The sequence below is a fragment of the Sturnira hondurensis genome, unplaced genomic scaffold (genome assembly GCF_014824575.4).
Source record: "Sturnira hondurensis isolate 20B ecotype Veracruz unplaced genomic scaffold, ASM1482457v3 Scaffold0021143, whole genome shotgun sequence".
Classification (NCBI taxonomy): domain Eukaryota; kingdom Metazoa; phylum Chordata; class Mammalia; order Chiroptera; family Phyllostomidae; genus Sturnira; species Sturnira hondurensis.
The window spans coordinates 8977776-9004465 of NW_028093774.1; the positions used below are offsets into that span (position 1 = coordinate 8977776).

The 26690-nt window shown below is 52.7% G+C and overlaps 1 protein-coding gene across 3 annotated transcripts in view; it reads right to left on the reverse strand.

Annotated features, from left to right (window-relative positions):
* The window catches only part of TDP1 (tyrosyl-DNA phosphodiesterase 1), a 64840-nt gene that overhangs the window by 8710 nt on the left and 29440 nt on the right, over positions 1–26690 (reverse strand). For all 3 annotated transcript variants that reach the window (XR_005064319.1, XM_037031222.1, XM_037031221.1), the window contains exons 14-15: positions 13196–13298; positions 2775–2883 (exon numbers count right to left, since the gene is read on the reverse strand). Coding sequence is in view for 2 of the 3 variants with exons in the window: in XM_037031222.1 (XP_036887117.1) it covers positions 2775–2883; positions 13196–13298 (212 nt within the window). In the remaining variant the exon portion in view is untranslated. The remainder of the gene's footprint in view (positions 1–2774; positions 2884–13195; positions 13299–26690) is intronic.

The following is a 26690-nucleotide window of genomic DNA, read 5'->3' on the forward strand; positions in this document are numbered from 1 at the left end:
TGGAAATCTGGATTAAAGGAGACGTTTAGCCAATGGCCGGGGTTGGGAAGTACAAACCCTAAGGCCAGACCAGCCACACCCCTCCATATTTATTCAGGAGAACTTGGGTTTAAAACGAGCAAAAGAAGTAGGAAGACCAGAGAAAGGCGAACAGACAAAGGTGTAGCACGCACCCAGCCAGAGGCGGAAGGAGGGATGATCAGGCCCGTCCTGGGAGGCAGGGCAGGTTTACAGCCTGTCTGGCTGGAGCCTTAGCCCGTTCGCACTATCAGCTCACCACGGAGGAAGGGAGGGAAGGGACACCGACCCACTGTTACGTGCCGGGACCGGACTGGGTGTCTCAGAGACAGGAACCGAGCGGATGCGTCCTGACCGTGGCCTCTGGACAACAAGGCTGTGCGGGCAAGTGCACTGCAGACGACAGCTCCGTTACTCTGCAGCAGCCCTGAGAAGCCCGCATTCCTACCCTCTCCTTTTGCAGATAGAGACGTGAAGGTCCAGAAGATACAGATAACTGCCCAAGGTCAGGGAATACATTGTAACATCACGGACAATGCAGTCTGGCGGTAACTCGATGCTGCCCATCTGTGTGTGTAACGGGTGCTGGTGGGGAGGCGGTGGGAGACGGCCTGCAACTCTGATAAAACCTATATAATCTTGCTCAGGAAGAATGAACATGCACGAGTACAACAAACTCAGAGGACTAGGTGCGCACGGCTTGGGAAGGAGGGGAAACGCCTCCTGAGGCTGGGGCAACGCTGCTGACCACGGTACCCGGCAGCCCGACCTGGGTTCAGTGCTACAGTGTAAAGAAAGAGCAGGCCTTCCAGGCAGCTGGGTGCAGCACTGCGGCCGAAAGGGTGCACGAGGCCGGGGGAGTTGCTGGGGCCTCTCCTTCACCGTCTCGGGAAGAAAGGGACCCAGGGGCCAGGCGGACAGACTGTTAGGGAACCCGGAATATTAATGGGGTGATGTCATTAAAACTTTCTGGTCAAAACCCAAAATTTCCCTGCTCATCACCAGCATTCGCTCAAAAACTATAGGCTATAATTTGGCCACCCGGGGAGGCCTCTACCTTCTGGGAAAAAATACGATGGCTGTGGGGACATGCGCATTTTCCGTTTTAAATCAGCACATGGTCGGCTCAAGGGGGTCCGGAGGGAGTCCAGAGTGCTTCTAGTCAGCGGACTGTTTTGAGCAAACGGCGACATTCACCTTGGGCTGGAGAAAAATTTCCACCCCTCCTTCCCAGAAGCACTGGAGTAGGGGCTTGCGCACAGTGAGATTATCCGAGGGATACTCTCTGTAGACAGAATTTTCTTCACCAAACTCTGTCCTTCTCAGTGCTCCGCATGGACCCTCTGCAGCACCTCCCACCCCATCTCGGGGCTTCCGGTCTGTCTCAATCTCCCTTCCTCTCTTCAGACCTCCTGTGCACGTGGGGTCTCTGACTCTCATGTGTGTGTGTGTGTGTGTGTGTGTGTGTGCGCGCACGTGCGCGCGTGGGGGGGTTCCCAAATGCATGGATTATGTTTGGTTACTTCCTCTCGCTAATCTGTCTCATGTCTGTCTGATTATCAGACCAGCCAAAAGCATCTTCAGGGCCCAGGCAAGCTTGTTGCTGCCCCACACCTGACCGTTCACCTGCTGGGTGAACTGCCTCACAGACTTCCCGGAGGGGCTGGGTGGGAGCAGCACGAGCGAGGCTGGGGGGTGGGGAGCTGGGCCAGAGGGGGCACTGCCTGCAGAGCCAGCCAGCCCTGCCCGAGACACACCAGGTTTTCAGCGTGTGGCCCAGGACCTCCCTTTGAAGAAGTGGGGGGGGGGGGGNTGTGTGTGTGCGCGCGCGCGCGTGCGCGCGTGGGGGGGTTCCCAAATGCATGGATTATGTTTGGTTACTTCCTCTCGCTAATCTGTCTCATGTCTGTCTGATTATCAGACCAGCCAAAAGCATCTTCAGGGCCCAGGCAAGCTTGTTGCTGCCCCACACCTGACCGGTCACCTGCTGGGTGAACTGCCTCACAGACTTCCCGGAGGGGCTGGGTGGGAGCAGCACGAGTGAGGCTGGGGAGCTGGGCCAGAGGGGGCACTGCCTGCAGAGCCAGCCAGCCCTGCCCGAGACACACCAGGTTTTCAGCGTGTGGCCCCGGACCTCCCTTTGAAGAAGTGGGGGGGGGGGGGGCGGTTATAATGTTAAAATCAGTTCCACCATTATAGTAAGCTGTATTTGTCCTTCTACTTTCTCACAAGTATACAGATGCTATGTGACACATGTGATATCCCATGTGACATGACATGTGTGATACCATATGTTGTGGTGTCACACAGAGCAGCTGTGAGAATCCATCTGTCTTCCATTAGCCAGGATAGAAAAGAGGTTTGTAAAAAGTGTAAACAGTGCTACCTTCCATTTTTTGGAAAATAGTCTTCAAAATACAGATATTATAATGGGCTCGTTATTCTAAAACGAACTAGTAAATATTTTCAGACTTCTTGGTCTTAATTTCTGATGTAGTAAATGTCAATGGACGGAAACCCCCCATATAAACCAAAGCTCTCAGTGCTCCTCCATGATAGGAGTGGAGAGGGGCTCCAAGACCAGCGAGCTGGCGAACTATGGCTCCAGTGGCCCCAGACGGGGCAGCAAAGGGGCCTCCACAAGCCTGTGCTTCCAGAGTGTTCCACAGGCCAGCCTGCCACCGAGAGACCCCCGGCTTCTCCTGTGCACTGCCTGTTTCTGCCTTGGCATCTGCCCCCAGGGCTCCCTGCCTCACCTCTGCTCCCGTACGGCTCTGGAGGGAGGTCGCAGGGCACAGGGAAGGACGCCGCCGGCTCCTGGCTGCCCGAGAAGAACCGCTGCTTCACCCGGAAGCTGTCCAGGCCCTGCGGACACACAGAAGGAATCTATGATGGCACCGCCTTTCCTGAAAGGGGCGTCTCAAGGAGGAACTGTGCCTTTATGGCGTTCACACAAAATGCACGTTATTTCACAGCTGTTTTCAATGTTCAACAGGTCAAATATATTTACACCCCCCAGTGTTTCCTTCCTAAAAAGAAGAGAGGGTCAAATTCCAGGAATTAAATTTTAGCAGTTTGCAGAAGTTTAATCAAGAACACAAAGACGCAAGAGAAAAACAGTTCAAAATACTACAGCCCATTTCAACTAACCGCTATGTCCAGTTTGCAGTGAGTGCTCAGAAGACTATAAAAATATCTCGAAACAGTTTCAATATTGCTATAGTAACAGGCTGCTCACTCTGGTGTAAGAAGTAAAAGTCACTTTCCCGTTTGATGAAAGTGTTCCAATGTAACGTGGCAGGAATATCACAGTGAAAACTCTTCAAGACCCACAGAATGAGGGTTTATTTCAAGAACTCGAGAATGGGGTGTTAGTTTTGGATCTTAGTCAGCCTGGAGGTCAAGGTTCTATGTGGAGGCCGAAGTACTAGCCGCTGTCTCCTTCCAACACAAGGCGGACAGGTTATTTAGAGAGGTGACTGGCGTGTAGATGTGAACAGTGCGATGTAAGAATGGGCAGGGTCCTCTCTGTGGGGTCATCACTGGTATTTTACATACAGAGACACACAGTTTGGGGAATAAGTAGCTGCCCATGGACGCAGAGCGAATTGTGTGGCAAGGCGGGAATCAAACCTCGCCTTCCTAATTCTTGGCCCTAAGTTCCTTCCACGAAGTAAACGGAAGGTCTCATTCTCACCCACCAGGAGCCACAACAGAGGAAAAATTCCTCGCGTATTTAAGAGGCGATATTAAGGCAGACCAAGTCAGGATGAGCCAAATTCGGGAAACCTTCGTTCTTGACATTTTTAAAAAGAAAGGCCAGAGGTTGGAAGTGATGCTGATTAATGACTGTTACATAATTTATGGAGTTTCAGGCAAAATAAAAAGACTTCCCTTTTTCGCTCTAGGCCTAGTCCTGTGACTCTGAAATGCACCTGGTGAAGGGCTGAGGGTCTCTGGGACGGACCCAAGCCTGATGGCTTCGTTTCCTGGTGTCCGACTTCACAAATGAGAAGGTCTGAGCCATCCTGCCTGACAGGAAGCAGTGTGTTTTTTTTTTAATGCCATTTCTGATCCAAATTCTAGGGTGTTACATCTATATAAAAAAAAGTACCACTTTTCCCTTCAATCTGGATGTCAAATAATTTGAGGCTGTCTTCTAATTATCGTTATTTATATATCACAGTGGTATCACTTGGCATTTCATGAAACAGAGGCAGGCGCCCTCCCAGGCAGGAGCACTTAAAAGACAGTTGAGACGACACATTTATAAAACAGCAGAGGAGAGGGTGGACGTGTGTCACACAGGAGAAATTGGTGGCTTCTCCCTCCGTCAGCTCTGGGAGCGAAGGAGCTGGTTACCACCGTGACAGGTCGGGTTTAACAGCTCCGCGCAATCATGGAGAACGGGGAATGTCCCCAAACCTCAGTTCAGAGAGGTGCTGTTCTCCCAGCTGCACCTGAGTAGCACCCCCCAGCAGTACAACCCCACCCGTTTCCCTGGGGAAAGCAGGACTGGCAGCCAAACCTTCTAGGAGTGAGTCCAAGAGGGGCTAAGTGATAAGGAGGTGCACTCAGGCAGGCGGCTGTCTTGTGCTTCCTGCAAGTCAGTGTCCGACCATCAGCTGCAAGTTCTTCCAGCTGGGGGCTCAGGAGAAGCTTCCTGGAGAATAAGCCGGCATGACGTCATCGTGGGTATGACGTCAGCATTCTGACTGAGGCTGGGTCTCTGCCCTCCACCCCCTGTTGCTGATCTGCAATGTGAACTGCACCCCGTGCCCAGTGCTGGCTAAGCCCCAGGCACTGCCGCACACACTTCCCAGGTCATGACTCTTAAGTCCCAAACGATCCCATCCTGTCCCCATTTCAAGGCTGAGAAACAAGAGCCTGAAAAGCAAAGCAACAGACCCATAGCCTAACAGCGCGCAGGCTGGATCCCGACTCCCTTCCCTGTCCTGGGGTTCCTCTAGAGCTGACACGCCTGAGTCCTCAGCCGACGCGACTCTGGGGAAGTTCTTTTCCTCGGTCCTCGGCATCTCTCCGTTGCCTCTGTCTACACTCTGCCGCTTTCCAAGCTGCACAGGAGCCCGAGGCAGAGCGGTAGCCCAGGTGGCCCACTGTGAAGTGGCAGCTGCCACCTCGGCCCACCTCACCTGCACACCAACGACCACTTGCCGGCGATGGAGGCCGGGGTGTGTCAGGAAGGGGTGGGAGGCACGTCCAGTTCACAGTGGACTTGGAAGTCACACAAAGGAGTCTGGACACTGCGTGGGCGGAGGGCAGCCACTGAAGGTTTAAAGGCTGTGGGAGGGGCAGGGTGTGTGTGTGTAGGCCACAGCTTCAGAACTGGGCTGCAGCTGAGATGGGAAGGGGGATGGGATCAGATACCAGCGACCAGCAAACCAGCAGCAACAGGAAATCCCCTGACAGGGCAGATGGCCGGGGCAGCTGGATTTGGATGGGGGAGGGAAAGAGGCATGAAAGGAAGGAACAGGACACAAGGACCTTGATTACTAGCTGAGTGGTTCCGAAGAAATGCCACTTGCGACAGTGCTGTCCAGCTGGGTCCTCCTGGGAAACCCCGAGGGCCCCTGGCTGGCGGGCAGGGCCCCAGGCAGGCCCTCAGAGGTGGTGCTAGGAACTAGACGGTGGCTTCTTCCAGCCAGAGCCACAGTTGGAATAATGTTGCCATTTTTAGCAACAACAGAGAATAAAATGGTTGAACCAAAAGAGAGGGAAAGAGAGAGATTTGAAACCTGAAATTCTTGGAAACTTGGTTGGAGCATTTTTAATTCTGACTGCAGAAACAAGAACCTGCCATCTCAGGAGCAGGTGACCCTGGGGCTTGGGAGGGTGGAGATGGTTCTCGGCTCTGGGACAGCACAGGGATGCTCAGCTACAACCTTGTCTGGAGGATGTGACTTTGATCACGTACATTCTTCCCGGAAGTAGGAGACGTTCTAGCCACAAAATACTAGGCAGGCTCAAGTCTGGGGCCTAGCCAGCACCAGACAAGGTATGTGCGCAATAAACCCCAAAATGCATGAAGTTCAAAGACATACTTGCATTCCCTGATACCCTCACAGATGCCTTAGGGTTTAAAATACAGTTACTGATCCTTGAGATCACTGGGTATTTCCCACATTAAGATTTCCAGGAGCTGCATGAACTAGTCTAATCCAGAAGTTAAATACAGCTATGCTAAAGGGGCAGCCCGAAAGACATCACACACTCGTGTGGAGGAGGCACTGTGCTACAACACGACCTCTGTCTGCCCGCAAGTTGGACCCGGGCCAGGACAAAGGTGCTTTCTGCAAAACTCCCTTACAGACCGGCCCTAACTGATGTCCACTCTGACCTAAGTCAGCAGCCCCGAAGTCTCCTGCTGCGTGCTGCTTCCAGGAACAGGCTGCTGTCTCGACCTGGTCACATGTGACAGCAACTGCCCCAGACCTGCCTCCTATGTCAGTTTCCCTGAACGATCTCTATTAATTAGCAGATTGGAGAGGCCGCACTCTTTCTTTGGTCTTTTCCTGCCCTCTGCTTACAGAGGTAGACTTTCAGTCCCAGGGCTTTCTCCTGGATCTGTCCATATGAACAACTTGATATTAGATCTCAAAAGAATAAAGTCTTTAACTAAGTACCAACTATGTAGCAACAATAGCTAAGTGCTGGGTGCACGGTCCAATGCACTTTGATATAAATCCCCAAAGCTCTTGAAAGTGTTTCTAATCAAAGGAAAAGTCACCAACTCCATGCTCTATGGCAATTAGGTGATCTCAAGATGATGGGTTTACTGGTTAATTCATTTAAAAGCAGCAGAAAGACGTGAACAAACCAACATTTAGTTACCAGGGGCTTATCAGCTTCCAGATCAGTCCCAGAGGTGTGAGTGGCATCTTTACTATGAATGGGATGCCCTGGCTCTCGGCCCACTAGCTGGGAGGCCACACCGATGTTACACTTCACACAGCCATGGGTTCCTGCGTGAAAGGCCCTTATTGCGGCCGTGGGAGACGGGAGAGCAGCAAGGCTCTCCCTACAGCCAGGGGCTGCCTACAGTGTGCTCGAGACTGTGTCCTGTGCGTGGAACTCGACTCTTCACAACACTGGCCTCGAGTCAGCCTTCTGGAACACAATGATGAGGGCGGCCTGCTGGTGAAGGACAAACGTGGCAACGCCGGATGCTGATAACTCAGAGGTGTGGGCGCTTCGGACCTGGAGTTCTGCCGAAGAAGCACAAAGGTGGGCCGCTCTCAAGTGAGGAACAGAGTGAAGGAATGAAGTACAGTCACAGACACCGAGTAGGCTGAGGCAGGAGGGAGTGATTCTATTCTTGCTGTAGGGGTGTGGGGTGTAGACTTTTGAGCTTTCCAGCCTGCATCAATGCCCGGGGCTGCACCAGGCCTGCAGACAACCCTCGGGCTGCCCGGCGGGGGCTCTCACAGCCAGACCACCGGGGGTGCCCAGACCGCCAGGGATCCGTCCTCGCCGGGCATTGGGCTCGTCCCTGCCCTGGACTGCTCCTGGAGCTGAGAATGCGCTTTTTATTATAAAAGCTCTGGACTCCTCAGAACACTCCTGGGTTCTGCCTGGCTGTGTGTTCAGTTTTCGAGCCCCGTGCCTCTGGACCAAACCTTTGTCATTTATTTCTAGCAAAGCCTCTGACTCTTTGAGTGTGTTCAGCCCAAGAACCCAGATTCTAGATGATATCCAGTCAGAAGAACAACTTTAAAACTGGGCACTAAGCAAATCTATCTGGCAAACATGTAACTAAATACATTAAAAGGCGTGTCTCGCTAGTACCGAGGAGAGAAAACTAAGGAAAGAAACGCCACCAACCTCATTTTACAACCAACTGTTCTGGTCAGTAGCCCCTCTAAGACGGTGACTGACCCAGAACTCACTAACTTATCCACGGCACGAACACACAGGGGCTGGCGAATTAAGAACTGCACGGGCTCCCAAGATGGGCGTGAGTGCGTGCACGCAGGCTCTGATCTCAGCAAGGTGGCTACAGGTGAGCTGTCCGCACTGTAGACTGCACACGACGTGGCGTGTGAACAGTTAAGCACTGCTACACGCACCGCGCACTTGGACCAAATCCGTGGTCACTACTTTGCACGTTCGGCCTCCTCACAGCAAGGGCAGCATGTGCTCTGGGAACTTAGAGGAATGACATTAATTAGCAACTTTCTGAAGAGGCTCCCATGGGCAGGCCCCACGTGAAAGTGGCTCACAGTTTGGTCAAGGAGACACTAAGTCAAGACTACATATCAGGGGCTATGTGACGAGCTCCAGGTTCTGCAGAGCTGTGGGGGCAGAGGAGGGGTACCTGGAGCGATGGCAGGTGGGACTGGGAGTCAGGGGTGTCATTCCTAACATACTGAGGCTGGTTAGAAGGGTGGTGTGAAGGCAGATTTTACACGTCAAATTGACTGGGCCACGGGATGCTGAGAGGTCTGGTTCAGCATCTCCTGGGTGTATCTCTGAGGGTGTTTCTGAATGAGATGAGCATTCGAATCAGTGGACTGTAAACTGCTGGCCACCCCCAGCCCACTGTCCACGTGGGTGGGCATCACCCAATCAGTGGAGGGCCAGAACTGAACTGAAAGGCCAGGGAAGAGCAAATCTGCTGTCTCACTGCTGGCCTGCGACATTCTCTTGAACTCCAAACAGGAGTGACAACTCCTGGTTCCCGGGCCTGCAGACTCAACGAAAACAACGCTGTCCGCTCTCCGGGGTCCCCAGTTTGCAGAAGGCATAGCTTCCTCCGGGAGGTTTCCTGACCTCCAGAATCACATGAGCCAGTTCCTCACGATAAATGAATCTCCTTCTCCATTTATCTATACATCCTGCTGGCTGTTTCTCTGCAGAACCCCGACTAACCCGGTGGGCCCAGCTCCTAAGGAGAACCAGTGGTTCTGCGCAGCTGGACACGAGAGCTGGGAGCGAGAGGGCAGAGGTCAGGCCCCAGGACCCAGGCACCAGGGCACGGAGGGGAAAGCAGGCTGTGCTGAGCAGCCTGGCTTCTGTCTCGCAGGACTGGAAGCAGACGGGCGACCTTTCGGATCTGTGGTCTGCAAAGACATTCCGGCCTCAGGGTGGAGAGCGGCTTGCAGGAGGCGGAGGGGAGCGGGGCGAGAGGCGGCCGCAGCAGGAGCTGACGTGCCCTGGACGCAGCGGCAGCAGCGACGGCCAGAAACGACGGCTTACCCAGCAGCACTGAAGAGTCAGGAACGACAAAGCTTGGAGATCACACAGACAAGGGGTAGAAGAGCTTTCTCCACACTGAGCCAGGACAGTGGGGTGAGGGGTAGTAACAGTTCGGTGATATTCAGACTTTTGTGTGGTTAAGAAATTACGATGATTTTGATGACATCTCCAGTGCCCTTACCCTTTGAATAATGTAAATTAAAATGTAATCATAATTGCAAATGTTTCATAAGATTCAAATTCTCTGAAAAATTGACCGGAAGAGACCAGTAATACTGTTTAGAAATCCAAGGGCTCCCACCCTGACCACTGTGGTCGGTCGGTCGCCTGCTAACCTGTGAGGTGCAGGGTCATGGGTCTGACACAGCCCGGCTCCTGGGAGGGTGCTCACAAGAGGCGGCTAAGAGCTTCGCTATCACACTGGCATTTCTTTACTTCTTCTCCCTCCCTTCTCCTATCTCTAAAAATAAATACATAAAATCTTTTAAAAAACCCCAAAGAACGGATGGCTGCCCACTATCTGTGTGGGGCGGTGCGTCTTTCGGAAGAGTGTTCCCACCAGAGCGCCCTGGACCCTCCCCAGGCACCTGGAGGTTTGCTGCTTCTCACACAGAACTTGCACTGTTCTCTCTGGCTGGAAGCCTCGTCTCCCCAGGTGGTGGGTTAAATTCATACTCATTTTTCAAGACCACGTGAAGTCAAATGTGATCTCCTTAAAGGAGCCTTCCCCAAGTCCCCCCGCAGGTCCCAGGCCCCCTTCTCAGAGCCCTTGTATTTTGTACCCCCCACACCATCTCATTGCAGACTGTAGTAACTGTTTCCTCAGCTCTCCGTGAGCTTCCTGAGAACAAAGACCCCATTCTCATTCCTGCCTGGTTCCCAGGGCCTGCCCAGCAGGAGGCACGGGTGCTGCTGGGGCTCGGCCAAGCGCCCACGAGGTCATCCCCACAGACAGAATGTCCAGTTCTAGGCCTGGGACGCGCCGAGGAGGGTACGGCCGCGTGGTTCCGCCGGACAGCCTCTCACCAGCGAAGAGTCTCATCCTGTGCTTGCGTAACCTCCGCAAAAGGACAAATTACCTCATGGCACAGATCTCCGGGCTGCCCTCAAAGTCAAGTCGTAAATGTTCATTCTGTGCAGGCCACACCAAGGTCTGCTTGTTTTCCAGAAGTTTGGAATAGCAGTGAGTGACACAGATGTGACACAGCAGCTTAAGGACAAAGGCTCCTGTGTCGCCACGGCCCCTGTGACTGCTGGGCGCAGACTGTGATAAAGCACCATGGACATCCCGATGCGGGGGAGACCTCTAGCAGCTTCTGCCTCTCAGGGTGGCTTCCTAGCTCACAACAGCTCCGACTCTGAGACAGGCCCACTGTCAGGGCCTGGGGCTGGGGCAGAACAGAGGCATGGAGGGCATACCCGAGCCCTCGCCCTTGCTGTAAGCACAGGATGGCCAGCGACTGCACAGAGAAGCCACGTGGGGTGTCACCGGTGGCGGCAGCCCCCAGCCGGCCAGCCCCAGGCCTCCTGGTGCCAGCTGTTCCTCTCTCCTGTGGCTCCCATGACATCCCCCTCCCCCGGTCTCACGTAAGGTCAGGCTGGGTTCTTTAAACTGCAACGAAAAGAACACGAATGCCCCCTTCCAGCCCTCTGGGGTCTGCTCACTCAGGCCAGGTGCTGGCCTCACACACCTCCGCACCCAGTTCACGCCCATGACATTTCTTGTACAAGGGGCCCATTTGATTTTAGGACCTTCTTGCATAATGGGACTATCAGCTCCTGGGGAGGTCAAGGTCAAACACTCCTGTGTACTGTCCCCAGGCCTAACGTCAGCACCTCGCCCAAGGCATTTATGACTCACCAAAGGACTCAGACACCCACCGGAAGGGAGAGTGATGCCAGGACAGTGGCATCTGTGGGTCCTTATTGGTGCCGTGGGGGAACCTGCTTGCTGTGAGACGGTCCCAGAACTCTGATTACTAGAGGGGCTGCTGCCTTCTTAGTGTGTCAGCTACTCGGTCACCCCGGTTGGGACCTTGCTCTGGAATCTGTCGGCATAGCACGGGGTGGTGGTGGCGGAGTCTCTTCTTTATATTCTTTATCAATACCCAAATCTCTATGTTACCCAAAATGCACCACAGTGGGCCCTTTCTTATTCTAAAAGCACAGAAATAAGTCTCGTAGAGATTCAACTGGGAGAGTCTGAATGGCCATGCCAATTTTTCTCTGGTAGCCTTCTCCAGTGTACAGTCAGAAACAACTGCGGAGGTACAGATGGATGGCTTCTAAGGCCCTGAAAGTGCAGCGTCCTTCTGTATCATTTCCAGGACGAAGGATCAGGCCAAAACAGTGAGAAACGACTAGGATTTTGCAAATTTCTTTCCACCGAAGGACGTGGAACACATTCCGTTATTTAAGTTGTTGTAGAAGGTAATCCTAGCACCATCTGAAGCTACAGTCACTCTGGTTGCACCAAAGCACTGAGTGTTATTACCCTGTGTTGCGAATCTACCACTCCCCCGAGACAAAGCTGAAAGATCACGGGAGGGGCCCGTGAGGGGCTGCGGTTTGCAGGCGCACCGCACTCGCCGGTGGAACCCTTAGGAGGCCCCTCCTGGCCCACAGAGAATGGGTGGCCTCTACCTAGGGGGCTATAGAACTGGAAATCATCAGCTGCCCTGGGATTTGCATCCGACTCTGTGGGAAACAAAACACTGAAATCCTGCGATACTACCCGTAGGCGAGGCCTGTGAGACAGTTTTGTAGTGAAACCCTCTGAGATGGGGAGGAAAAGGATGGCTGAAGACTGGGGAGGGGAGGAGAGGGAAGAAGAGAGCTCTCACCAGAGCAGGCCAAAGAAACAGAAGCGTGGGGAGCACTGCTGGGCAGGGGGGAGGTGCACACGGCTGCACGATCGGGACCGAAGCCAAAGGACCCAGCGCTCCCTGAGTGGAATCTGCAGGTCCAGTCTGAGTGGTTTACAGGGGAGCCAATCGTGTGTTATACATTCAACCACAGCAGGTGGTGCCAAAAGAGACAGAAAATAGAGCATGAGCCGTCTCATGGTGAGGGCCATTCTGACCGAGAGGGAGTGTGAGCCCAGAGGGGGAGGCGGGCAGTCTCGGGGCCCCGTGCCTCTTACAGTGGGAACATGCCTCTGAACCAAGAGGGATTCTAGTGTTTCAAGAAACCCATGGCTTGAGCCCTGGCCAGGTAATTCAGGTGGAGTGTTATCCTGGTATGCCAAAGCTGAGGGTTTGATCCCTGGTCAGGGGACATGCAAGAACCGACGAGAATGCATCAATAAGTAGAACAACAAATCGACATTTCTCTCTCTCTCTCTCAAAATAAAAAGAAAAATATGGCTTGCACAACCCAGTCCCTACATGGAAACTAGCCACTTGGGGGTCAGCTGCAGACACAAGCTCCTTGTGCCGAACACCTCGAGAGAGACTCGGCTTCCAAGTCAAGGTCCTCCCAGGCAGCCTACCCGGGAATCTGACGGCCCCTGACCCTTGCGGCCCCCAGAACTCCACCTCTCCAGGAGCCATGAGATTCCCTGCCTCCCTGCGTGTGCTCCTGCCACTCCGCTCACCCCTGCTCGCTTGCCCCCCACCCTAAGCATCCTTGGACCAGCCCTCCTGCTTCCAAAGGCATCACCCCGGCCTGAAATGGCTCACACCTGGCTGAGTCATTTCTTTGGTGACTGGTCGCCGTCTCGTAATAAATCTCCACACGTTTCCTGACATCTATGTAAATATTGTTGAGTTTACCCAGAGCAATACCTCCTACCTGGATCAGGTACGCTCCCGGAGGCCGGCCATTGACAGCACAGGCTCCGGGTGAGTGCCTTGCTCTGCCGCCTCCAGCCTCGGACAGGCTCTCCTGACTCCAGAAGAAAACACGAAACCCAACTTGTCTCACGAGTTGGACAGGCAGGTGGTTTCAAGGGTGAACTTACAAACACCGATGGGATGAAAAGGACCCCGAGCTCATAGGAACGGATCATCAGCTGGGTGCCGTTTTTCTCCAGCGCTCCCCAGGCGGCCTTGGACAGGTTGGCGCTGCAGGAGAGACACAGAGGAGCTGACTCAGCGAGGCATTGCAGGGCAGGTTGCAAGAGCACCGGCCAGAAACATGGGCCCCCGTAACCGGGTTCATTCAGTTTCTGGCAGGGCTGTGCATTTGGGGAGATGGAATTAAGTGCTACTGTGTCCTCAAGATGTTTCTAATGGCTAATTTGGGACAGCTTCAACCTCATTTGCATTTTCCTGAGGGCAGCTGATAAAATAATTACCCTTCCTTAGAAAAAATTTTTTTTCTTTCCAAATCCTTTTAGTTTTCATGACTCTGGTACAGTCGGGATGCTTGGTTTTGTTGTATATAAAAGTAGCATTAAAAAAGTCTGTCAACATCATCTTATACACTAGTATCTTCAGCACTGCATTCTCTTTTTTGCTGTTTTGTGCTCGGCCAGGTAGTGCTAACTTCTTTCATTCTAATGAAGCGGCATCAAACTCATTTTCATGGGGGACCACATCAGCCTCGCAGCTGCCTTCCAAGGGCTGAATGTAGAGCAGCTCCTTGTGCCTAATTAAGGAGTAGTTACACTTATATAGTCCTAAAATTACATTCTGCCTTTGGAAGGCAACCTAGAGGCTGATGTGGCCCCCCGGCAAAAATGAGTTTGACGCCCCTGCTCTAAAGAAAAGCTCTGAGGGCACCAGACTGGGATTTGCACCTAGAAAGAACCGGTGCACTTAGAATTGTGTTTTATACGGAAACAGAGTAATACATGTGGCTAAAAACCCCATGAAGCGGCAAGAGGCCGGCGACTCGGGGGCGCTACGAGGACGCCCAGGATTGAAGACGAGGGACCCAGCTCTGCCCCGCTGTCTTTGGAGGCTGTCCCGGAACTGTCACCCACCGGTGAGGGAATGTGAACCCACTGCAAACATCTATTCCCCAATTAGGCTCATCCAACTTCCACTTCTTTTTTTAGAATGTGGAGCAAAGCCTCAGGTATTCAGAGCCTGACTTTGTGGATAACTGCGTATTTCGAGATTCATTCACTTGGCCACCCAGTTTTCTCCTGAACTGAGGGCAGGGACTGGAGGGAGTCGGACAGTGAAGGGAAAGGAACTGCAACCTCTTCGGGGTTCTACCAGAGCTGACACGGAGGGCGACAGAAATCAGAGCTGCGGAAACTCTGAAAGCGGCTCAGCTAACTTAAATAGACATAGGCCTCCTTGCCTTCTCTCACCGGCCACACTGAGCACGGGGAGCCCCTGACGCCCAAGGGCCACTTGTGAACAGCAAGGTGTCACAAAGACAGAACATGTTGATGGAGTGGAGGTTGACGATCACGTGCTATGATGACTCGAGAACATTTTCCCTCAAGTCCAGATGACAGCCTGCTTGTAGGTCTCTTGCCAGTCAGTGACCTAAGGTGACCTCTCGAGGTGAAGACATGGGTCTGTGTGCAACTCCAGCCAGTGAGTGCGAGCAGAAGCAGACTTCCTGCAGCTGTTTCCCAGTTCCCGGATCACCGCTTCCTGGAGACTCCCTCGGCTGGTCAGCGTCTTACCTCCACAGGCCGGCGGTACTTTCTGGAAGGCCTGCTCTCATTCTCTCCTACCTAGCTGCGTTTCCTCCACAACCCAAGACCTGAGTGAGGGTGAGATCAAGGGCCCACGAGGACACCTCTGTGGGTGGTTCCCCTGACCCCTCCTTTGTATTTAGCTTCCAACAGAACTCTAGGCACCTTCAACTCTACCCTGAATAATGAGACCAAAGTCCCCTGCAGGCTATCCAGGTGAAAGAGCGACGTGCCTTGAAGTGGCGTCTTCAGCAACTTCACTGACTACACTTTGGATCGCTGGCTCCCAGGGCAGTCAGGCCACGGGGTGCACACTCGTATTTCCAACCTCCAACCCAGGCTGGTGGCTGTGGGTGGTCCCGAGGCACAGTGACACCATACAGCTGCTCACAACAAGCTCTTCTGCTCCCAAAACTCCAAAGCAGGTCTAGCTTCTTTCTGGTCTCCTCCATCCAGAAACCAGGTCCGCTACCTGTGGCTGCCGGCTGTGGCCAGTTCCAGCATCTCACTGCCTCTGCCCAGGCTTCTCCGGGTGTTCTCTGTCTCCTGCCGGAATGGGCTGCTCCCTCCCCGCAGGCAGTGCTGCGGCTTAGTTTGCTGATGTTGCTGGGTGCTGAATGATGCTTCATCGCCAAAGAGGGTGGGCGTTGTTGACTTACTCTGCATGTTTTGGCGTGTGGGATGATCTGCATGCTGGAGGGTTCCAGAGGGTAGGATTCTGGATGTCCAGAGTTGTCCTGTCTGCCAGGAGCTCTGCCCGAGCCACTGCTGGAGCCATGGTGCGTTCAACGGAGGCTTCTGGGGGTGCTGTGTGGGCAGTCACGGTGCGACTAGAGAGAGAGAACCACTACAGGGGTACCTGCGTGTGTACACGTGTACGTAATGACACACACTCCTGTCTTTGCCCTGATGCTGGAGCCTGGAGTCTGCAGGGTGGGCAGAAGCCAGGGGTGGATGGAAATAAAGCAACGCACCGAAGTCACAGGTGTGGACACAACCAGGTCACCTGGAGTTGCCTCCGGCCCTGGGAGTGTGAGTGTCCTGGAGTGGCCGGGCCCTTGACCACAGAGCTAACACAGCCCTGGTGAGGACCGGGGGTTAGGGAGGTGGAAACAGGACCTGGGGACGGGTGCAGCGACCGGAGGTCCAGCTGCTGCCTCGTGTCGACAAAGCCAGCCAGCACCATGCTACAGTGGCTGTAAAAGGGGCTGCAGCTCCACGCTGCCCCCCGAGTCCCCACAAGAGTCTCCTTTGGGGCCCATCGTGGCCAAAACACATGGGAAAGGGGATCCTGGGAACCGTGGTTCAGGCTCGGCGGACTGACACCTTGCAAAGCCATCACAGAGCAGGGCTGGACAGACCGACGGTCACTCAGTCGGGCAGTTCACAGGCCCCTCGACAACAAGAGGCTCGGCTGGCGGTGGCTCATGGCACAGCTCCTGCCGCGTGGCTGCCAATCAGACCCCTGATCTCAGCCCACAGTGGGAAATTTTGTGCCAAAGTTTAAACCGTGCAGAGCAAATTTAAACTAATAATAACGTGTGACAAACAGGTCCTAAAGGAAAGCTCCAGAAAGCACAGATTCTCCCTAAGGTACACGGGGAAGCAAGGCCAATGCTGAGGAAAGATGCCTGGACCCCAAACCAGGAGACAGGGTTCTGTCCCCCGTTCCCCATTAACTGCGGCAACACCCAGTCTGCCTGTAGAACGAGGGGTTTTAGCCACGAGATCAAACATCCCTTTCCAGACTACGGTCTGCAATGACAGGCGCCATCCACCCTCAGACCTCACTGGAGGGCTCCCCTCCCTCCACCTGTTTTCCAACCACATGGACAAAACCACGATTTTCACTAGGGACTCCCTGCTGAGCAGTGCTGATCTGAATGTTGATGATGATAATGTGTTGAGGGAACAGCCACCCAAGAAAGGAGGCGGGAGCAAGGGAGGGACCCCTGGGCCAAACCCTGCCACGCCCCCATCCGTGAATGCCTACAATTTGTCGAAAGCAGTAGCCCCCAACCCTGGCCTCAGCAGCTGTTCCAGCGGCTGATTATGTGCTTCTAGGATTTTATTGGAAGGAGGACGGATCCCCAAGTTGTCTGCTGTGACAGGAACCTGCCCAGTGACAAACGCCTCTTCTCATGGTTGGCACTCGATCCAGGCAGTGGCTGCAGAGTGTGTGGAGGTGACGACAGACTCAGCTTCCAGTCACACGTCCCCAAGGACCCTGCGGGGTGGGGGGCAGACGGGGACACAGCCAGCACGCGGACAGTGCGACGGGATGGCCCTGAGCCTTGGGGGTGGGAGCAGGGAAGGGAGGCTCTCGCCACAACTGCAGTCGCCAGCCGGTGCCTGTCACAGTCACCCTGACATCCTCAGTCACCCTCCACTCTGCGACGGCTTCAGGTTTTCTTGTCCTGCCCTTGGGCTCTGCTGCTTTTGATGGAACGAAAAGGTTTCCCAAGTAACACTGACATATTCTCACTGTAAAAAAATTCAAGTTGTAGGCACAGAACCATAATCTCCCATTTGGGTGGAGTTTTGCAATTTCCCTATAAAACAGCTTCCTGTTTTGTGATGACCCATAAGCCTCTTTTCTTGAGTCCTCGGGAACACCAGGTGGATAGTACCTATGAAAATGTTTGCTCATCTAATAGGCAAAATAGAACTCATTTAAATTTGATTTCTCGGATTACTCAGTACCTTTAACCACATTTACTAGACGTCTATGTTTCTCGGCTCTAAGTTGCTCATTTAAAAATGGTTATTTGTCTGTTTTACAAGGCGCCGCCGATTTAGTGGCTGAAACAACACAATCTCATCCCTCCGGCTCCGACGTGGATCCTGCCGGACGGCAGCCACGGCGCTGGCAGCTTCCCGTCCCCTCTCCGGTTCTCTGCAGCCTCACTCGCTCAAACCACACCCTAAACCCAGTGGTCCTTCTGTGCTTCTTATCCTTCCAGACCAGCACGTCACAACTGGGGTGGTTTTGCCCTTAAGGGACCTTAGCAATGCCGGGGGACATATTTTGTTATCACAAGTGGAAGGTGGGTGGCTACTGGCATCTGGTGAGTAGAGACCACGACGCTGCTGAACCTGCAACAACGCGCAAGACAGTCCCCATAACAAAGAATGGTCTGGCCCCAAATGTCCACAGTGCCAAGGTCCGTAGGGCCTGCTCCAGACCTCTCGGCCTGCTCTTCTCCACCCTCTCTACATCGCCCTTCCTCAGCTTTCCCTTCATCGGCTGTTCTGCACCTCTCTCCTTGGCTGCCCTTCCCACCGTGCCTCCTAAACCCGTGCTCTGTCATCCACTCAATTCTACTGTCTCCTCTTCCTCAGGGACTTTCCTGTCACCAAGTGCAGCGATTACCTTGACAGGGATGACGCCCAGGCCTCTCCTGCTTTGAGCAAAAGAGCACATCTAACCACAAGCTGGACACCTCTGTCGGGAGGTCACACTGCCACCTCAAACCCAGCCCTCTGAACACCTGCTCTCTCCTAAACTCCCTTCTGTCCACTGCCCGAGCGGCCAGGCTCAGGGGGCCTGCGTTTGGACCTGTCTGCTCCACGGGGACTGTGTACGCCCCGACACCACGCCATTTTACTCTCATAGCCTCCTTTCTATTTCCAGTCAGATCTCCCCAGCTCAGCCCTTCTCGCCCCAGGCTCCAGATGCCAAGGCCTTGCCCCCTCTGGTTCTCAGGCTCCACCTCCCTCTGGTGCCCTCAGTACCGCCATGTCCTTTCCGCTTCAGCCCAAGGCAAGAGCCTGGCGTTCAGGACCCTCCACAGTCTGATCAAAGCAATGCTCGGTCTTATTTCCCATTATGTCCCTGCCTGACTCTCCCACCTGAACTGGACTGATTTACCGACGGCCTCCACATCTCGGCAAGCATCACCTCCACCTTGCCCACCCCCGGGGCTCTCTGAGCCCCCTCCTCCCTGCAAACTGTGTGTCTCTTTCAAGAAGCTGCCTGTGGCTGTTCTGGGCCACAGCTGTCTCCCAAGCGAATCCTGCAGATGTTATGCAAGCAAGAAACCTGTAATTAATTCAAGAAAATATGCAAGGGCTTAGAAGACACAATTTATGAAAACTTCCTTTTGGTCATGGAATTAAAAACTTTAACACCACAAGTTTAGAGAAAACGTCTAATCGTTGACCAGCACGAAAGGCGCAGCCAGGTTCGCGGGTGCGAGCGCAATGAGGCTGAAGATGTCCGGTCACAGTTCGTGCCGATGTTGCTGCCCCTCAACGTGGCTGCTCCCGCCTCGTCTCAGACAAGGTGTGTCGAGTCCTGGGCACGTGAATGATGCTGCACAGGTGTTAGCTACTTCCATCACCGGCACTTCACTCACTTTTAGGGAGGGCAGCTCTGGGCCTCCCCTCTGGTGTGGCTCACCAAGCAATGGGGTTCTCCGCAGGCAGGTCCATCCTGCTCCCAGAAAGTGCTGGTGGAAGGTGGGTCTAAAAATCACTCACCCAACCGCTTCACTGACTTCACAATCACTGCCCAAGTCCCCATGGGAGAAACACGTGAGCTTCTATTTTGTTTTGTAAAGAAGTCAAGAGGATTTTGGTCCCCTTGATAAAGGTATGCGCGTCCCAATTTTAACATGAGTGATAAAGTACTAGGTATTTAGGAGCATGATTAAAATGAAACCAGTTCTGCAGAGGCCCACAAGTGAGATTAAGTACTGAGGGGGATGCAACACGTCAGCTGTGTTTTGGGGGCTTCAGGGTGTTAACAAAGAAACGTCCGCAGGAAAAGAGAGGTGAAGAGGGACGCGTTCCCCCACAGACAGACGAGAGCAGAGCTCCACAGAAGACCAGACGCCGGGTGCGGGCTTTGGCGAGTGCCAGTTCTAACGAATCACCAGGAAAAGTCTGAGACTCTGCAAACTCAGGCACAGGTATGCTTCTCCCAAGCAAAACGCTTTCAAAGCCACACTGACTTCGGAAGGGTCGCTTTCCTTCCGGGGCACAGCCCAGCCCCGCCACCAACCTCTTCTTCAAAAAGGGGCCATCTGTTCTTGATCCCACAGATGGAATTACATGGCTTTGGAGGCCGTCACATCAGAATCCCTGATTCCAAATGACAAAAATACTGTCAAGCAGGATCAAAAGCCACCTTGGTTAATTTCAGGTCGAAACTGTACTTAGCACACCCTACCAAAGAATCCTGCAGGTATTTAACTGGCACTGACGAGACAACCACAAACCGCCATTTCCATTTCTAACATTATTTGGGCTTACCTCCCAGGGGGCACAGACAATAATGAACACTTCAGAAGTTTCCAGTAACAAAGCTATGGAATGTTTGTTAGAATGGGCCATGGGAGATGATCTATTATAATGGCCTTTTTAGCTTTAAACAAACACCCTTTGAAAACCAACCAACCAACCTACAGATTCCTTTATTGAAAGGAAACTTTGAGAGCAGACAAAAGGCAGGTGTGTCTGGGTGAAGCAGAAACTACCTGCGCCCCCCCCCCCCCCCCCGCCAGGTGCTGTTGTNGGCCCCCCCCCCCCCCGCCCCCGCCAGGTGCTGTTGTAGAGGGCTCTCCGAGGGGCTTCCAGAACTCCTGCACGCTCTCAGGGGTCAGCAGATCTAGCTACTGACACCCCCAGCTCGGGGACATTTGCAGACCCACAGCAATAGGTAACGGATGTGCATTTGCAAATGGCAGGAAAGATGAGGAAAAGACGGAGAGGTGGCATGGGGCTTATAGGCGACGTGGGGCAACAGAAACCCCGAGCAGACCCAGGCTCGAGGTGGCATTCAGCACTGGGCCACATAGCTGGGTTTGGAACGAACACAGTGGCTGGGCAGAGGCTGGAGGAACTTGGTGCCCAGATGTTGACTAGTCAAGGAGAACTGGATGACCAGGGTGCACAAGTGTTTTGAGAGCCCTGACGCGTTCGGCACTGTGCCCTAGCACAGCCTGGCCCAGAGTGCGTGCTCAGTGGACCAACAGAGGAACGACACACGGAGACTAAGAAAAAGCGGCATCAGGCTGCTGCTCACTGCCAGCCACACGGAGGCTGCTCAGCAGGGGCGACAGGAGACAGCTACGGCTGAAACGAAGCTTTCCCCACGGGCAAGGCAAAGCCCTGGGGAGGAAGTCAGCCCATTGTGGGTGAAGGGCTGGGGAGGATCAAGGAAGGGCCTGGCTCTGCAGCACTGAAGGTGTTAGCGGGGAGGAGGGAAGACACTGCCTCCTCTCCTGCCTTACCAGCCAGGTCACGTTGCTTCAGCTTCGTGCTTCAGTTCCCACGTCTGGGACGGGGATGGCAGTGCTGGCTCCCGAGGGGAAGGAGTAATCAGTGAGCATGGAAAGCACTTTGTTGGCACACCGTAAGCACCTTGCAGGTACCTGTATGATTTGTGAGGGGTCCTCTGCAGGGGCCAGTTCCTGGTGAAGGACTCCCAGATGGCACCGCCCCGTCTCACACCACAGGCACGCCTTGTGACTAGCTGAGCCAGCAGACAGAGGGTCTAGGGGCCCGAGGGCAGGNACTGAAGGTGTTAGCGGGGAGGAGGGAAGACCTGGCCAGTCACTGCTTCAGAAAATTGGAGCTGCAGTGAGTTGTTGAGCCGTGAGTTCTTCCCAAAGCTTCAGTCGGCAGCTTAGATCCCAAAGCGAAGGACAGCGGGCTGCCCGGCTCGCAGGCAAGAAACAGCCACAGCAGACGACCCGGCTCCGAGGCCTCCTCTACTGCCTTACCAGCCAGGTCACGTTGCTTCAGCTTCGTGCTTCAGTTCCCACGTCTGGGACGGGGATGGCAGTGCTGGCTCCCGAGGGGAAGGAGTAATCAGTCAGCACGGAAAGCACTTTGTTGGCACACCGTAAGCACCTTGCAGGTACCTGTATGATTTGTGAGGGGTCCTCTGCAGGGGCCAGTTCCTGGTGAAGGACTCCCAGATGGCACCGCCCCGTCTCACACCACAGGCACGCCTTGTGACTAGCTGAGCCAGCAGACAGAGGGTCTAGGGGCCCGAGGGCAGGGGTCTCAGGCTCCATGAGACCTGCTTCCCTAAGTATGAAAAGGAGCATGCTCTGTCTTTGGTCTACTTGCCAGAAAGCTAGGGTGGGGACATGACCTTGAATCATCTCTAACATAGAAAGTCGTTCTCTGACTTTAGTACTGATGACCATTATTTGTTATAGACTGGTTATTTGTTAACATTAGTTGAGGCCTACCAACTAATCCCGATATCTTGGAGCCTAAGAGCCAGGTAACCAAATCTACCCAATGACACGTACAAATATTGTGTGTGTGTGTGTGTGTGTGTGTGTGCACGCGTGTGTGTTCCAATTTGATTTCGGACCCAAAATCTCAGACAAAGGAGGAAGAACGGCTCTCTGTTTCAGAATCAAAGGAACAGGCATCAGAGAAGAAGTATCACACAGCTACGCTCCCAGCAGAGCGTCTTATGTTCTCTCGAAAAGCCACGGCGGTTCTGTAGTTAAGCACTTGTCTTGTTTTCCCCCAGAGTGACAGCACCAACATTTCTGCTCATCCCAACTTTCTTGTACTGCCTGTCAGTTGCTAGGCAACCGTAACAGCGATTGCTCTCTGCCCACTCACAATGCACGGCTTTCATAATTGCTCTCGCTGGCTTTGCCAATTACTCGTAGGCACTGTCTTCTCACCCAAGGCTGCCTCTTCTAGCTCATCTTCTCGCCTGCTTAGTTCGGTGGTGAGGTTTAAACAGTGTCTTTGGCATCATATCCCAGCGATTTCCCTAACAACAGGCTGCCCATCAAACACAGCATGATCTCACGGTGGGGTCAAAAACTATAAATAGCTTTCCACAAAAGCAACCAGACAAAAGAGAAATTGCGGCCAACATAATGTCTAATGAGTTCTAATTAATTAGAATAATTTTGAGCAATTTTAAAATAAACCGCATTAAGTCTAGAAAAGGTTAAAAAAGGCTGTATCTCATCTATGGGCAAGTCTTTAGGTCATATAGTATATATTGATATGTTGTATAAACAAAACAGAGAAAGGCTTTGCAAGCCTTTAAAAATTTTTAACTGAATTTATTGGGGTGATTAATAAAATTATGCAGGTTGCAGGGGTAAAATTCTATAACACATCATCTGTACACTGTGTTGTGTGTTCACCAAAGCAAGTCATAAGCTGCTTTCTTGAATCTCAAAAGAGGCCCAGTGAATATGAGCTTAATGGTAACATATGTAGTTAGCAGCTACCACAGTCAAGCTGTTAATTTTTAATACATCATATACTTTAATAGGCAATCTCCACATATTTCTTTTATCATCATCCTCTGGGCATTCAACGAGTAAGATAAAAGCTGAGATTATAAACGGCTTTTCTAAAATTTAGGTGGTACTGCTAGTAAGTGGTCACCCCCAGTTGGGACACGGACGTTTGGACTCCACTTTGGTGCTTTTTCCTCCACAGCACGTGGGCTGGTTGGACAGTAGGACCACTGGAGACACCTGGGTTTGAAGATGTCGACAGGGTCAAAGCCGTGAAACCTAAAGCCCGAGCAGGATGGCTGGGGCACAGGACTGGGAAGATAAGCTTTCTCCGCACATCCTCTCCTATCTTGTGCATGTGTCGCCCATCTGAGAAAACCAGTGTTGTAGAGGGCTCTGGTTCAAACACGTGTCGGTCAGTAGCCATGAGCCATGCCCCGTGTTCGATGCTGAGGACAGAAAGATGGGTCAGACCCGTCCCCTGCTCTCAAGCCCCTCGTAATATACTGAAATGGGACCCACAAAGATCCAACGAGGAAGATGTAAAGGGAATAAGCAAAAAGTGCTACAAAACACAAAGGAAAGAAACAGTGAATTATGTTTCCTGAACTACAAAGAGTTTCAAAGGGGGAACATCTGAAACAGACCTGCAGGATAAGCGAAAGTCCTGGGCAATACAAAAAAGAAAAACACAACCCTGAAACCCAAGAAGCAATTAGAAAATGAAAGGTTGTTAGATTTAGTGGGGATAGCGTTCATTTGTTGAAAATTTTCAGAGCCATTATAAACCAGGCACTGTACTAGGCACTGCATTTATTTTCTCAAAGAAAATACTGATGCTAAGCAAATAATTACTAACAAGAGGATGAGTATTTTGGTAGAAAAGAAATACAAGAGTTACAGACTTATGTTCTCTTAGAGTAGAAAAAAAACTTCCAACACAGTCAGTCCACTAACGTGGAAGCCACGTTAAAAGTGGTTTCGGTGAAGACTTCACGGTGTGCGGGGACGTGGCAACTATGCACTAAAGTATAGCCCAGGATTTGTGAAAAAATGTCTTTGTTCAGAACCCCGATGACAAAATGACAGAGAGGAAATGAACCACTGTGATTTGTGTGTATTTAAAAAAAATTAAAAAGAGATGAAAACTATAGTGATTTTTCATAAGCATCTTAGTAAGAGTTCAATCCCCAATCTTCGGTAGCCATTTTCGAAATGTCAAGTGGGTGAAACGAAGTCCCCGTGACCTACAGGAGGAGGGGTTAGTGAGGTTTGTACACACTGGGAAATGTTTAAGTGAGAAATGCGTGAAGTAGGCCTCTAAGGTGATGAGAACGTTTGTGTTTTTTGTTTGCTCTTAGTTGAGGAAATCAGATCTCTGGGAACTCGATGTAGCCTGCATGACTTACCAACAGCTGCACGCACCCCGGGGGATGGGGTTCTCCACATCACGCCCTCCCTCCCTCCAACACAGCCGCTGCTGTCTCCACGTAATGACTGAATGTCGCTTCTCCTGCCCCCTTGGAGCCTGGGGCTTGTCTTTTGAGCACATCTAAGAGCTGTTTTGCTTAACTATGGAAACTTAACCTCAATTTTGAAAACAGAGATAATAATTAAGAAATTACTTCAAATCAAGGCTGGAGAATAAAATGGATAAAGCAACTGGGCGGTAAATACCAACGAGGCCCATGGAAGGCAGAACCCCCAGCCCTGCCCCTGGCCTGGGCCCCCCAAATAATCTTGTCCCCTTGAGTGTGAGCAGAAACGGCCAACGGGACGGGGTCCTTTCCCACGACCAGCTTACCCACCAGCCGACTCGGTTAGCCCAAGGTCTGGAATGATCCTGGGTGGGCCTGACCCTATCACGTGAGGCCTTAAAAGAGTGACTGGGTTCCCCGGACAGACAGACAGACAGACTCTCCTTTGGCCTGGAAGAAGCAAACAATGATGCCTGTTCGGAGGACCGTGTGACAGGGCACAGAGGTGGCCCTTCAGCTGAGAGTGGTCCCCCTCGGTTGACAGCCACCAAGGAAGCAGGAACCTCAGACCTACAGCCGTGAGCAATGGAGTTCTGCAGGCCTGTGAGCTCAGAGGAGACCACGGCCCCGGTCGAGAGTCTGACCCTTTGCTCAGGCCGCTTGCTCTCCGGGGACTTATTGCACAGCAGCAGACCGACACAGTGGAGCCCAGGTGCCCGTCATTAACTCGTCCTCAACTCGGGACCAGTGGGTGAGTACCGAACAATGACGCATCGCCTCCTGCAGGGCGGCAGCGTGACTCAAGTTCCAGCAAGCGCGCCGTGTCCCAGGTTTGACAAGTCCTGAAGCTGATGAGTACCGAGGTGTGATCGTATGAGGCCCCCAGCAGAGAAGTGCCCATTTCGGTAAAAGCACCAAATTTCAGAACGTGGCCCCCTTGAAGGGCCACACTTTCGTGGGTGTGTGGATCTGGAGCACTACAGAAAGGCTCACAATTGTGTTAGCCAAAATTCACATTCCTTATACTCCATCTTGCTTATTGCTGTTAAGATTTTTTTCCTGGGGAATCTGTTTTAATTTTGTGGCACTTACTTACAAATTAGCTATTTGTCCCCAAAATGAACATTAACTGGTAATAATCTATCAAAGTCGAAAAGTGTCCCCCAAAAGTTGAATTTATGTAGCTTTTTAAGTATTTATCTTTTACTAAAATCAATTCTTAAAACACAAAACCTCAGCCACTCGGGTGATGGACTGTGAGGTGTGCAAGGCATCATCACTCCATCTGGACCAGAACGCACGGTTCTCCTCACTCGGAAGTAGGAGAACGTGTTAACTGAAAGGACAGTGGCACTCACGTATCAGCTCTGAATTTATTCTCAAATGTAATTATATTTCCCACCAGGACAGACAGTCTAGAAGATACTTAGGAATGCAGGGGGCACCCGGCGGGCCTTTCACCATAACGGGCATTTAATATGAGGGACTGGTCATCAAGTTTCCTATAAAGCCTGGGGATGTGGCACCACAAAAAAACCTGGACCCAAATGCTACTAGTGCCCCACTGAGAAATACTGCTTGAGCCTAAGCTAAAGCCAACTACATTGAAAACATGTCTTACTCCAGAAAGCCTCACAAAATAACGTGAAAAGCAGTGATTCTCATCAATCCAAGTGATCAAACACGCAGACACAGAACTGCCTCGTGCAGACCTGTAACTAACGAGCTCCAGGAAACCCAGCAGACGTTGGGCAATGGTAATTTTGCCTCTGCAGCAGGGAAAGGCAGTCCGGCCGCAGCTGCTGCTCTGGCCTCACCTGCTCCCCAGCCCCACTCACTCCAGCAGAACCACGATGCTGTTTCTCAGACACAGTGAATGTGTTCCTGACACGGCCCAGAAAGCGTCCCCCCAGCTACCTGCCCACACGGCCTCCTGTCTCCTTCCAGGCCTCTGCTCCGAAGGTCACCACATCGGCCAGGCCTTCCCTGACCACCCTACTGAATGAGCAGCCTCCCGCCCGCCCCAGGTTCCTCTCTGTGCTTTAGTTCCCCTACCTGTACAGGGGATTGACAGCTACACTGCGGAGCTGGCGTGAGGGTTATGCAAGAGAGAGGGTGAGATGTGCTCAGCAGGGTGTTTGGAAG